This window comes from Crinia signifera, chromosome 4 (assembly GCF_055691185.1).
Source record: "Crinia signifera chromosome 4, ASM5569118v1, whole genome shotgun sequence".
In the NCBI taxonomy this organism is placed as follows: Eukaryota; Metazoa; Chordata; class Amphibia; order Anura; family Myobatrachidae; genus Crinia; species Crinia signifera.
Genome location: NC_139220.1, coordinates 237,979,597 through 237,993,192, shown reverse-complemented (window position 1 = coordinate 237,993,192; position 13,596 = coordinate 237,979,597). Strand labels below are relative to the sequence as shown.

General features: G+C 46.9%; 1 protein-coding gene and 1 long non-coding RNA gene across 2 annotated transcripts in view; one reads left to right on the top strand and one right to left on the bottom strand.

Moving 5' to 3' along the window:
* The window catches only part of TUBGCP4 (tubulin gamma complex component 4), a 40,605-nt gene extending 31,172 nt beyond the window's left edge, over nt 1-9,433 (bottom strand). Inside the window, exons 1-3 of the mRNA XM_083184071.1 lie at nt 9,232-9,433; nt 6,730-6,858; nt 2,882-3,004 (exon numbers count right to left, since the gene is read on the bottom strand). Coding sequence (XP_083040197.1) covers nt 2,882-3,004; nt 6,730-6,858; nt 9,232-9,309 — 330 coding nt within the window. The 5' untranslated portion in view covers nt 9,310-9,433. The remainder of the gene's footprint in view (nt 1-2,881; nt 3,005-6,729; nt 6,859-9,231) is intronic.
* Nucleotides 9,434-10,831: 1,398 nt separating this feature from the next.
* The window catches only part of LOC146072556 (uncharacterized), a 3,174-nt gene continuing 409 nt past the window's right edge, over nt 10,832-13,596 (top strand). The window contains exons 1-2 of the long non-coding RNA XR_014473182.1: nt 10,832-10,986; nt 12,154-12,289. This is a non-coding gene — a long non-coding RNA (uncharacterized LOC146072556). The remainder of the gene's footprint in view (nt 10,987-12,153; nt 12,290-13,596) is intronic.

The window sequence follows — 13,596 nt, the reverse complement described above, 5'->3', positions numbered from 1 at the left end:
TTGGACTAGCTGGTTTCTGCCATTGCCCCGGGCTTCATGTTTATGTGCTTTTAAACCCCCAGCCTAATTGTAAGTGTACATCTTCATTAAATAGTGTTTTGCTTAAACGTTATGCACTATCAGTGTACCTTCTTTTTTTACATGTCTGGAGGAGTTTAACAGCAACTATTTCTATTGAGACTTTGACCTGTTAGGTCTGGAAGAATCCATCAACATTTACTCTAATTGGGAGTCTGCTTGTGTATGGTGACTATAAGGAGGACCTTTCTTAGCGCAGTGTGACCTTCTTCATTTACATATGTCGATAAATAAGAAATGTTAGAATCCTTTAGACAATGTGGATACCCAGAATCTATTAATATAGAAGCCTTTGAGAGTTACCTCGATCACTAAAGAGGGTCTTCTAAAGGGTTATGGTATATTAGATCTACATATTAGATATATCATACATATTATACATATTAGATCTAGGTCTACATTCAAAAAGTCAACAACTATTGGTTGACATGAGATTTTCACAGGTTTTTTTTGGTGTCTATGTAGACAAGAATACCATGTCCCCTCGCGATGGGAGCGCACTTCAGTCAAACTTTTATAATCTACCTCAATGCCACATGTATGGTAAAGTATGAACAAATCATTTTTTTTACCAAAAAAGAAAGAAATCCTGAAAAAAGATTTTTTGACCATGTCGACCAATATTTGTCAACCTTTTTGCCTGTCGACCTAGATACTGTAGATCTAATGACTGGATACCCTTCTAAAGCACCAAGTAAAAGAATTATAATCCGATTACAATAAAATATATATTTTCCGCTACATATAATCATCTCATAGTCATGGTGCTGAAATTAAAACCGTTATACAAAAGAAATACAATATTCTAAAACAGGACAACGTATAGAGTGACTTGATTCCATCTAAAACATTTTTTCAAATAAATAGATTACGTAAAACATTATTGGCAACACATTTTTTGAAATACCAATTGAAAGGAGACACTCAATATAGACCTTCAACCAAAATCTAAAGGTTCTAAACGTGGCGGAAACAGCCGTATGACCTGTGACCATATACCCAATAAAATCACAACCATCCCAATAGAGATGGAAGTAAAGATATGATATAAAGTTTTATATATCATAATACAACTTTTATCAGGAGCAAGTGAAGCTGGCACCCTAATTGAGCCAGAGAAACGCATTGAGCACATTTGACCACTGGGATACTTGAAAAATATATTTGGGCAAGCCATAAGAGGAATAACATAGAACTTGATCCTCTACCATCTTTGTTGATTTCGGCTCAACCTGAGGAATACTTTTGTGCAAATCACCTGGGACTACAGCTCTGTTCCTAAAAAGCACCAAAAAGGTTGGACCAAGCCAAATACCATGTAGAATTGGTAATACTACAATTTGCAGCACCATCTTGCTTCTATCTTGGTCCTATTTGAGGAAAAACGTCTTGTGCCAACCAACTGGGAGTACAGCTCTGTTCCTAAAAAGCAGTTGGGGTTAAAGAACTGCATATAAATATTTCAAAAAGTACATTCGTCCTTGGACATGTATATACCAATATCCAGTGGTCATTTTAGCCTTGATATATATTCATTTTATTCTTATATTATATTTATTGTAAAATCTATGTTTATTTGTTAATAAAACAATTTAAATAAGAGAACCGTTTCCTGTTCAGCCAGTGCTGGTACATAATATATGGAGGATTGACTACCCTCTTACCAAGCACTGTTATTTGTGCACCTCCCTTCTTTCCTTTTACCTGCCTCCATAGTAGCTTTTCATTTACTTCATAAAGCAAATATTGGTTGATTAATTGTAATTGGGTGCTAATGAGCAAATACATCAGGACAGGCATATAAACATGTACCTGAATCTAAAGCAATAACCTTTGAAAAAGCTGCTTAGCAGCGAAACTTTTCAGGTTCACCTACCTGCTTATCCACCTACTCGGATTGAAGTAAAACCAGTTAGTGACCTGAATCAGCCACCGGGCTTCTAATCATTTCATATCAATATCGGATTAAAACTGGCTTATCCAATTGCCTATATGGACTGCACCTTATGGGTAACTGTTAAAGGAATACTCAGCTATCGGTGACAAAAGAGTATGGGTGGCAACCAGCCTTAGGACAGTCCTTAAATAATAATAAAAAGGAGCCTTTACTTTAAAACTCAGTTTTATTGCATTGACATGCATTATGCCCCTATTCCACCAAAATCCCGGGTCTTACCTGGGATTTTTGACCCGGGACTTTGGCAGTTCTCCACTTACATGTCCCTGTTTCCGCTGCCCTGTCTTACCGGATATTTCTTGGATTGACACTGTTCCACTAAAATGGGAAAGCCTGCAAAGCAGGGCAGCGGGCAGTCAGGCAACAGTGTGGTGGGCAGCAGGAGATGGCTGCACAATGGCCAGTCTCCCCTGCCCAGGTCCTAAATCCTGGCTAAGAGCTGTTTACACTGGGAAAGACCCACTAAAAACCCCGCTTGTGACCAGGGTAAAATTCCCAGGTCACTATACTTTTTTTTAACCTTATCACCAATTCCATTGACAAAAATCCTGGGTAGGTGTGCATTCATGTGCAAAAACCAGGGATTTTTAGGTCAGTTAAATGGGGCATTAGTTTATAAATGATTTTTAAAAATTATATTCAATTTAATAGAAACAAAAACTGCACTAAGGTAGGTTCTGAAGGGTTAACTCTCCATATCCACACATAACCTAAAACAATTGTAAACTTGGGAAGAGGCACCTGCCAGATGTACCATTAAAGTGTAAATGTCGAAGTGGCCATTAAAAGGTCTAAAGGACCAGATAAGGCCACAGGAGGAACAAAGCGCTCTGAATTTAGCCTTACCTCTTGCTCCAAGTCTAATAAAGCTTGTCTATAAGGCTGAAGGATTGAATCAAGACCTCTGCAAAAAGCCCGCAGGTAAATGCCATGTAAACCAATCTGTCCCAACTGCGAAGGGTGGTGATCCTGAAAAGCCAAAATAAGTCTTATTAATGCAGAAAAGCCGGTACTTATGTATTATCTGGGCTCCCATGTTAAATGCACCCCATTTTTTCATACCCCTACTATCCAAATACGCATGGAGTTGATTTTATATAGTGTGGCGAGCGCAGCGAGCCACCGTGCCCGAAGCGTGGCGAGCCCCGCGAGGGGACGCGGTCTCATAAGAAAAAACGGGAGCCCAGATATTACATAAGTACCGAAAAGCCTTATACGACAGGTAAATGTTAGGAACACACACTTTCTTTTTTGGCTAACATCTTTTAATAGTCAGATGTGATATATAACAAATATACACATTGCAAACACAGAGGTGAATGAGTTTAGAATCAACATCATAAATGAAATACAGCAAAATCCAGTAAAGCTGCATAAACACTAACAACTGCTGCGTCCCTGCTGAGTGCCGGGCTTAAGCATGATTGCTCAGCACATTGCGCAGCATTAGCAATGTACCCTGCAATACTGTGGCACTTATTCTGATTGAGTCGGATGGCTCCGAATGCGGGCGGAAGGCCGATGGTTGGTGTTTGCACATGTGCAGAGGTGTATCTGCTCATGTGCGAACGCCTCACACGTCCGAACATGGCGTGAGATCCGTGCAGAAAATGATCGTACGGAACCATCCGAGCAGGGGGTGGAGAGGGGCGTGAAGGGCTGATTTTGCTCATTACCATATGCGTATTCCCCACATTTCATGGGCGTTCCCATGCGAACGCTGGGCATACGTAAGGTAATACGTCCGTGACGCACGTTTGGGGGGCGGATAGCTGACTTAGCCAGATGTCAGCTGCCCACCCACATCCCTGCTTTCACAGGGAGAAATGCCCGAGTGGTCTGGAGCACTCGGTGCTGCCTGACCACTCGGTCCAGCATTCGATGGTCCGCGAGGGTCCCACAGACGGAGGAGGTGTGCACATAAATAATCCACTTGCGGTCCGTTCGGTAGGGGTTTTACCGCATTCGGATGGTGTGAGCGATCCGTACGGTAGGGGGGGGGATAAGAACACTCGGTTCCTGTCCGAAAATACGCATCCGTCCGATTCAACTAGAATAAGGGCCTGTGTGCTGAATGATCATGTTGAATGGGGCTTTGACGATCTAGCAGGAAAGACTGTGCAAGCACCGTCTTTCTCTGCAAGCGTTAGCGAAGCGCGGGAACACGCATCGCCACCGCTGCAAGGCATACACATGGAGTGATTAGTGCTCCATTTCTAAGCGACCCAGTCAGATCACTTAGATATGGGGCTGAAATTGCCCCATGTGTATGCCCCTTAAGAGGTGCATAACCTGCATTAAAAGGAAGTGCACATTATATAAGGAACATATTTTCAATGGAATATAGTTTAAAAAAATTACAATTAAAGTTACTTGATCCCCCTGTTTATAAACTGTATTGCATGCATAACTAAAATAGTAAGGGTAACCTAAAATTGGCATATACTACAACAGGATTAGAGAGCAGCGGTAGACATGTTATATGCAGGGACCTAGGTCCCAATTTGACCCCAACCCAATCAAAGAGTAATGCATTTTCCCCTATTGTCTCAGGGTATTATAGCAGACTGGAGAGAATTGGCTCAAATGTATTGTCACACAATAAAAATAAAACGGTACTTATGTAATATTTGGGCTCCCGTTTTTCTTATGAGACCGCGTCCCCTCGCCACGCTTTGGGCACGGTGGCTCGCCACACTATATAAAATCAACTCCATGCGTAGTTGGATAGTAGGGGTATGAAAAAATGGGGTGCCTTTAACATGGGAGCCCAGATAATAAATAAGTACCAATAAAATAAATCACTAGTTAGCTCCCCAATTGTCCACCCATGGAATGTAATTCCTCTCCACCACTGCTCTGATGATAGAATGCCCAGACTTCATCTTGAAGTGTGAAAACATGAGCGGTCTCAAGTTCAGAATCAAAGCCGTTTGTTTACTTGAAAGAGGCACCATTGGGAGTAGAGGTGTTCCAGTGGCTACCTGCCTAAATCTAGTGTAAAGAAATGCTGGATTGTTACATTTTGATTGGCTACAGGATCCGATCCCAGAGGATGCTGTAGGGAATTGAATATCCAATCGAAGGGTCCGTTCAGAGATGCCTCTGTCAGGACTAAAGGTGCATACACACGGGGGAGATATATTGCTCAGTGTCTCCTTTTCATCAGCGACCAGAGATGGTCGCTGATGAAAAGGAACCTCTGCTGGGGGAGCCGCAGAGGTAATTAGCTGGTCGCAGGAGCAAGCTCCTGCGACCAGCGATTACAATGGGGCAGAAAACGGGAGCGCGCACCCGGCGATTTATCGCTGGGGCACACTTCCATCACTGGCAATATGGTCGCCTGCGACCATATTCCCAGCGATTATAGCCCATATCGCCCCCATGTGTACACAGCATAACTCTGCAGTCCTGTACTACCCACTGGTAAATATTGCTGGCGATGTCTGGGGGCCCTCTGTCGGTGTGTTCTTCACTGTATTATCACTGTGGTAAGAAGGGGAAGTAAGAGGGGCTGGAGCTAGTTCTAGTTTTACACAAACCTACCATCAATATTTACTGGCACATATATTTTAACATTGATTGCCATTCATCTATCTGTGACATCTCTATTTGGGAATTTCCATCAATTTTGCTGGATATTGTTCCAAATTTACTATCGCTTACTGTATTTTGATACATGGATAAAGCAAGCCATGCATCTTCCTGGTAATTCTCCAATATGCGTTGGATTTCCAGAGGGATCAGTAAAATCCTCAATTTACCGTTTCCGTTAATTTTTTAGTTGTAATCAGTGAATCTAGGATTTTAAACATTTTGGATTCCCCTGATCCCATGACTAAGGTCGGCTAAACAGGAAATTTGCCACAATTAATTGCAGATATAAAACCACATAATACTGTTTATAGTATTAGGCTGGAATTACATGCTGCATTATGCACTTTTATTTATATTTCTCTGTTTAATGTGCTGGTGATACTTATGCACAATTATTGAAAGTCACACTCTTGAGGGTTGTTGTGTTGTTTAATAAAATAAACCTTGAGACCTACTGGAAAAACAGTGCTATATAAAGTATATAATATCATTTCAGTTATAGTACTACAACATTTTGTACCATTAAGGTACCCAGTATATTTGTGCCAAAAGCAATTTCAGACAGTTCTTGTTTGCTATAAAAAAAAAATAAAAAAAAAATTAACTGCAATGATTCATATAATGAAAATGGTTCTCAAACTTGGGGGTAAATGTATTATATTGTACCTGATTTTCCTGTTTCACCTCTTTACTGAGGAGAAGCAGGAAGCTACATTGTCGAGATTTATTAACATCTCGGACGCCGAAGTGGGGCAATGAAACCAAACTCTCCAGCGATCACTTCCAAACCCCATCTTAGCGCATCAGCTTAAAGCTGATGTGCGGTGTCTCTTCCCCTACCAGCCCTACTGGGCATGCACAAGATCTCCCGTGGGGCCCAGACTGGTATATGCCATAGCCAGGTATATTTCAGCCCATGCTGTGGGGAATGAGCAATGACACCTGCATCTGTTGAAACCAAAAACTGCAGGTGTCAGAATGGTCAGTCCATTGCCAGGCATATTGGCGTGCTAACTTGTAAAGAGCAGCACCCCTGTCACTTGCCATGCTTCACCCCTTTCATACATGGATGCCTGTGTTGTCATAGTGAGTCTTACCTGTTGCTGAACATGTCCTGTGTATTGTTCAATAAATTCTGTGAAACGAATATAATCGGTTCCTAGCTTACACAGGCGGTTCAGTACACTGGTTTCTCCAGGATGGAGAAAAGGCAGATCTTGTGATACCTGCAGAAACACAACAATACATTAGCACTTGATAAAATATAACCAAAAAGCAGAAAATCTAAAGTAGAATCTGCCAATAATACATGCACAGAGTTTTGTAAGACAAGTCTATTCTTCATATAACGAATTGAACAGGCAAATGGAAAAGCAATATTTTTCCATCTCTGTAACTGTGGGCCCCACATTGCCTGCCAAGACGTACATGTTTTTCACTAATGGGCAGTACACAGGGCCCTTACAAAAATTTGGTACGGGGCAACCTATGTTTTCAGATGGGCTACACTTTTAGCAAGAAATACCCTCCACATACCATTTATAATGTTCACATGTAACAGGTGCAGAAACAGTATACGAAAAAATAAAACAGAACTGTAAGGGCTGTTTCCAGCTAACAAAACACTGCACGGACAAAAGCCATGCTGTGCACAGTAGTTAATAACGGACAGGAGTGTGTCCATTCACATGGGACGGCAAAGGCCCTGCTGCCCGGTTGCAGCAGGCTGTCACCACTGGAAAGGACGGCTGCCGGGCTGTGGCCATCCCGACCATTGTAAACTTCTGTGCACATCATGGCTTCTTGGCCATGCAGGGTTTTGCTGCCCAGCGTCAGCCGGAGCTTGTGAAACAGCCCTAACTGCATGAAAAGCAATAGGATTGTATGTGTTTTTACAATTCTATAAATATAAATACAAGTACTGAAGCACAATACATGGACATGGGTTGGGTACAGGTCCTTTCAGAGGTTCATAGAGGACAAGGGATAACCCAAATGTAAGTACCCATACAAATAACCACGGTGTTGCATGCAGTATTGCATGCAATACCTCAGCAACTCCCTACCAGTCACCTTGAATATAATTATCGCATGCAATCCCATTCCCCTCTGTGGAATACGATGTATCCTTATTGCAGCAGAGACAATCTCCGCATCCGATATGCATGGGATCAGAAGTAAAAGACATATGATTTGACACTTTTCGGCCTGATGCATCGAAATCATGGGAAAAAGGGGCCAAATCGCGCTTGTAGATTGGGGCCTTTAGAGACCCTGACACGGGGACTATGTAAAAACCGGACCGGACATCAAAATCTGCAGTCCGGAGCTTATAGGGTCCGGTCCGGGGGGGTGTCCTGTCCGGGGGGTGTCTTGTCCGAGGGGGTCCATGTGATAGCTATCACCAAGGACATGGGGAAGGGGAGATTACAGCCTCCCAGTGTGATCCGGACCGTCCGGTTTTTGCTACATGCCCGGACCGTTCAGGGAGACTTTATTCTACCCCCCCTCCTCTCCCTGGTGACAGGTATGACAGGCAGCCCCCCCAGACAGGACACCCCCGGACAGGACACCCCCCGGACCGGACTCTACAAGCTCCAAAATGCAGAGTTTAATGTCTGGTCCGGCGGTTTTGTCCTGGTCCGGTTTTCACCCATACCCCCTGACACGCTTCCTGACTTTCTTAAAACAAATTTTAAAAAATGGGGACTATGTAAAAACCGGACCCGGACTAAACTCCGGACCGGACATCAAAATCTGCAGTCCGGAGCTTGTAGGGTCCGGTCGGTGTCCTGTCCGGGGGGTAACTGTTATGGGACTAAGTAAAAACCGGACCCGGATAAGACACCGGAACGCCGGACCAGACATCAAACTCTGCATTCCGGAGCTTATAGTGTCTGGTCCGAGGGGTGTCCCATGCGGGGGGGTGTCTTCTCCCCCCTCTCCTCTCCCAGGTGACAGGTGCGAGAGCAGCCTCATCAGATGGAGCACCCCCGGACAGGACACCCCCGGACCGGATACTACAAGCTCCGGAATGCAGAGTTTGATGTCCAGTCCGGCATTCTGGTGTCTTATCCGATTCCGGATTTTACCCATACCCACTGTTATAGCTATCACCAGGGACATGGTGGAGGGGAGATTACAGCCTCCTCGTGTGGTCCGGACCGTCCGTTCTTTGCTACTTGCCCGGACTATACAGGGAGGCTTTATTCTACCCCCTCCTCCTCTACTTGGTGACAGGTGTCACAGGCAGCCCCCCGGACAGGACACCCCCCGGACCGGAGGCTACAAGCTCCAAAATTCAGAGTTTGATGTCTGGTCCGGCGGTCCGGGGGTTTTGTCCTGGTCCGGTTTTCACCCATACCCTAAAAAATGCATTAAAAAGGCAGATCGGAGTGAGCAACCCTGGCCACAGTGCGGCGAGATAAGCGGTACATGTTTTCATGTTCTGAACAAGTTTAATAATGTTCTGAAGCAGTTTAGTTATGCTAATTCCATGTTCTGAAATTGAACTCAAACAATAATTACAGAATACGGCTAGCGATGGGACAATGACAGGTATGGCAATGGAAGCACTGTATGACAAAACAGTATACAACCTGCAGGCCTGTCCGCTTGTTCCATGTAAAGATGATGCCTGGGTACCCGCTCAGGGCCAAAAGCAGCTCATGAATCATTGCTGCAGTGCCCGGAGACCGATTACCCAATTCTCTCAAGAATGTTTACATCCGTCTCTGCCGCCACTACAGTCCGCCCGTACAGCGCATTCGTAACAGACTACAATTCCCGGCATGCACCGAGCGTCAGCTATCGCCGAGACAGGCGCTCATGAACAGAACTACATTTCCCGGCATTCATCGCGCGGCTTGTTACTGGTTACCGCTTGGGTATGGGGGCCCTTCGTTACATCACTCAGATTCAGATGATAGCATATTTCTGTATAATTACTGATCACTTCAGCGAATATCGAAGTTCAGAAAAACTAGTGCTCTGTACAACTGTGCTGAGCATACCTCCCAACTCTGCTTCTGGACTTTCCTCTTTAATATGATTGCCATCGCCTGTTTTTGAACAGGGTAACTAATAAGATAGGTACTTCACCACAGGTGATGGCAATCAAAAATGAAGAGAGCTGAGTAAAGGTCTCCCGTGGGGCGACCTTGCTGAGTAAAGGTCCCCATACACGCTCCGGCCGTCAGTTTTGTACTTTGAGATGCGCGCTCCCGCGCATCTCACCGCGGCGTACAGTACAAAAAGTATAGGCCCCCATACACTAGGGCGACTTGACCTTAGGACAAGTCGCCCCCGACTTCCCCCTGAGCTTCCCCGGCTGCTCCCCGGGGGAGCTTGATTAGATTGGCACTTGATGTGCCATTTTTTACATGTGATAAATCGTCTCGATTTATCACATGTAAAAAACCCGGGGGGGGGGGGGGGGCCTACAGAGCAGGGCTGCTGGTGGGAGCGGGGGGGCTGGGGACGCTGCGGGGGACACAGGCGGCATAGAGCCGGGAGCTGTCAGTGATAGAAAAAAAAAGCCTATACAATGAATGGGCAGCCTGTGATTGGCTGAGCGCTCTCTCAGCCAATTGCTTACTGGCTGAGAGAGCGCTCAGCCAATCACAGGCCGCCCATTCATTGTATGGGCTTTTTTTTTTATTCCGTACTGACAGCTCCCGCCGGTTCCCCCTGCCCGGCTCTATGCCGCCTGTGTCCCCTGCAGCGTCACCAGCCCCCCCTGCTCCCTCTACCGCCGCGCCGCCCCACTAGGTCCCAAGTCGGGTGGTCGGACGTGCAGCAGGTCCGACCACCCGACGCAGATCGGATGCGCACGGGACCGCGCATCGGATCTGAGGGGACATCAAAACTAGCCGATTTTGGTCCGAAATCTGACCAAAATCGGCTAGTGTATGGGGGCCTTTAGTTCTGCACATACTTTTTGTACTAGCTTTTCATCGCATCGCATCCTATTGCATGCACAATACATGCACAAGGCATGCGATGCGTACTATTTAAGTACAAAACGTATGCCCACAACGGAGCATGTCGCCCCACGGGTCTACCTAGTGGGAGTGGGACTCTGTGGGAGAAAGGACCTGTCACGTGACAGGGCAACACAGGGGGAGGAGCAATGTCCAATTGGATCCTGGCGGGCTTTCTTTGCTTACCACCTGGTTACTTACTTGTATACAGTAGTTCAACTTCTCAAAAAGATTGTATAATAGTGCAGGCGCCGCCGCGGGACAGGAGAATTAGCAGTGTGCGCCGCTCAACAGTTATGCGCCGCTGCCGCCCTAGGATAGAAGGCCACTGATCGGTCCCCTAGCTGCCGGAGCCTGCCACTGATGTTACCAGTGAGTAGTAGGGGAAGGGGGTTGGTGCTTTCTGTGTATGTGAGAGAGGTGTCAGGTGGGGGGTGGGTGGATATGGTGCTGTGTGAGAAAGCTGTCACTGAGGAGGGGGTTCTGGTGCTGTGTGTGAGAGGTGTCGGGGGTTGGTGCTTTGTGTGTGTGTGGGGGGTCTGTGTGTGTGAGGTGTCAGTGTGTGTGTGGGGGGGGGGGGTCTGTGTGTGCGAGGTGTCAGTGTGTGTGGGGGGGTCTGTGTGTGAGGTGTCAGTGTGTGTGGGGGGTCTGTGTGTGAGGTGTCAGTGTGTGGGGGGGTGCTGTGTGTGAGGTGTCAGTGCAGGGATGTTGCTGTGTGAAAGAGGTGTCAGTGGGGGGGGGGGGGGTGCTGTGTGTGAGAGGTGTCAGTGGGGGGGTGGTGGTGCTGTGTGTGATAGGTGTCAGTGGGGGGTTTGGGGCTGTGTGTGATAGGTGTCAGTGGGGGGTTTGGTGCTTTGCGTGTGTGTGGGAGAGTTGTCAGTGGGGCAGGGGTTGGTGCTTTGTGTGTGAGAGGTGTCAGTGTGGGAGGGTGCTGTGTGTGAGAGGTGTCAGTGTGTGTGTGGGGGGGGGTGCTGTGTGTGAGAGGTGTCAGTGGGGGGGTGTTGTGTGTGAGAGGTGTCAGTGTGGGGGGGGGTGCTGTGTGTGAGAGGTGTCAGTGTGGGGGGGGGTGCTGTATGTGAGAGGTGTCAGTGTGGGGGGGGGTGCTGTGTGTGAGAGGTGTCAGTGTGGGGGGGGGGTGCTGTGTGTGAGAGGTGTCAGTGTGGGGGGGGGTGCTGTGTGTGAGAGGTGTCAGTGTGGGGGGGGAGTGCTGTGTGTGAGAGGTGTCAGTGTGGGGGGTGGTGCTGTGTGTGTGAGAGGTGTCAGTGGGGAGTTTGGTGCTTTGCGTGTGTGTGGGAGAGTTGTCAGTGGGGCAGGGGTTGGTGCTTTGTGTGTGAGAGGATTCAAGATGGCTGCAGGTGGACTGCGGTGCATGCGCTGCTACCTGCAGCTCCTCTCATGTGCCTTTACAGAGCAGAGCACTTGAGCGACAGCTCACGGCTCTGCCTCAGATCCCCATGTCTCTTGTAGGCCATGCAGAGGTGTGTGTGTGGCTACGCTGTGTAAATTGGAAACAACATTGGTAGTTGTTCTTGTTCACAGTAATCGCGGGTGCTAGCATCTTCTGGAGCTAATGCGGATTAGGAAGCTCAGGAGGGTGTGAAGGCTGCATGAAAAGGATCCAGGGAACCGGAGTTCCCCGCTGGAGGTATCCAGAGCCCAAGTGCCATGACATGAGGTGAATGATGTCCAGTGTGTCTCCCCCCAAAGGCAGGTTTATTTCATCCTTTCAATGGAGGTCCAGGCTAGTAGCCACTACACCCCCCTCACAGCCTAACCCTATCTATATAGACACCCAGCCGCAGCCTATCCATATACACACGCATAGCCTAACCCTCTCCATACACACACACACACCTGTACCCTAACCCTATCCATACACACAGCCGTAGCCTAACCCTGTCCATACACACATATAAACACAGCTACTGCCTCACCTTACACATATACACACACACAGCTTAACCCTATTCATACACACACACATAGCTTAACCCTATTCATACACACCCAGCTGCAGCCTATCCCTATCAATACACACACCTGTAGCCTAACCCTGGTCATACACACACACACACACACACACACACACACACATATACACACACAGCCACAGCCTAACCCTAACCCACATACATATACCCATAACTTAACCCTATTCATACACACACACCTGTGGCCTAACCCTGTCCATATACACACAGCTGTAGCCTAACCCTACACACACACACACACCCGCACCCATAGCTTAACCCTATTCATAACTGTGGTGGAGAAATCTCATGAGGGGTCGTGGTCAGCAGGGAGGGGAGAAGTGATATGAGGCAGGAGTAGCCCCTTCCCCTTGGCTGACCATGTCCCCTCATGAGATCCCACCCCCATTAGGGCTGCTTTGAGAAATTTCCCAGGCTGGTTTAAAATCCCAATCTGCCCCTGGGGCCAATCCGCCCCTGCCAGTACTCCTCTGTGCTACCTGTTACTTCTATGTGCTCATTATCCACAGACCATCTTACTCATTATTACTGGCAGAGTACCAATTAGTTCCTGTTATACATATATGCTACTAGTCCACATGCCCTGTTATTTATTATTACTGCTACCTGATTACAATTCTACAGACTCTTAAGCCCCGTACACACGGGGGATATATCGCTGAGCGATATATCGCTCGCAATGAGCGATATATCGCTCAGTGTCCCATTTGCATCAGTGACCAGAGATGGTCGCTGATGAAAATGAAACTGCCGGGGGAGCCGCAGAGGGAATCAGCTGGTCGCAGGAGCATGTTCCTGCGACCAGCGATCACTACGGGGGAGAAAACGGGAGCACGCACCCAGCGATATATCCCCGGTGCACACTCCTATCGCGGGCAATATGGTCGCTCAGCGACCATATTTCCCGCTATATTAGACAAAATCGCCCCCCTGTGTACGCACCTTTACCCATAATTACTACCATAGTACTAATTAATACCCGGTGCTTATA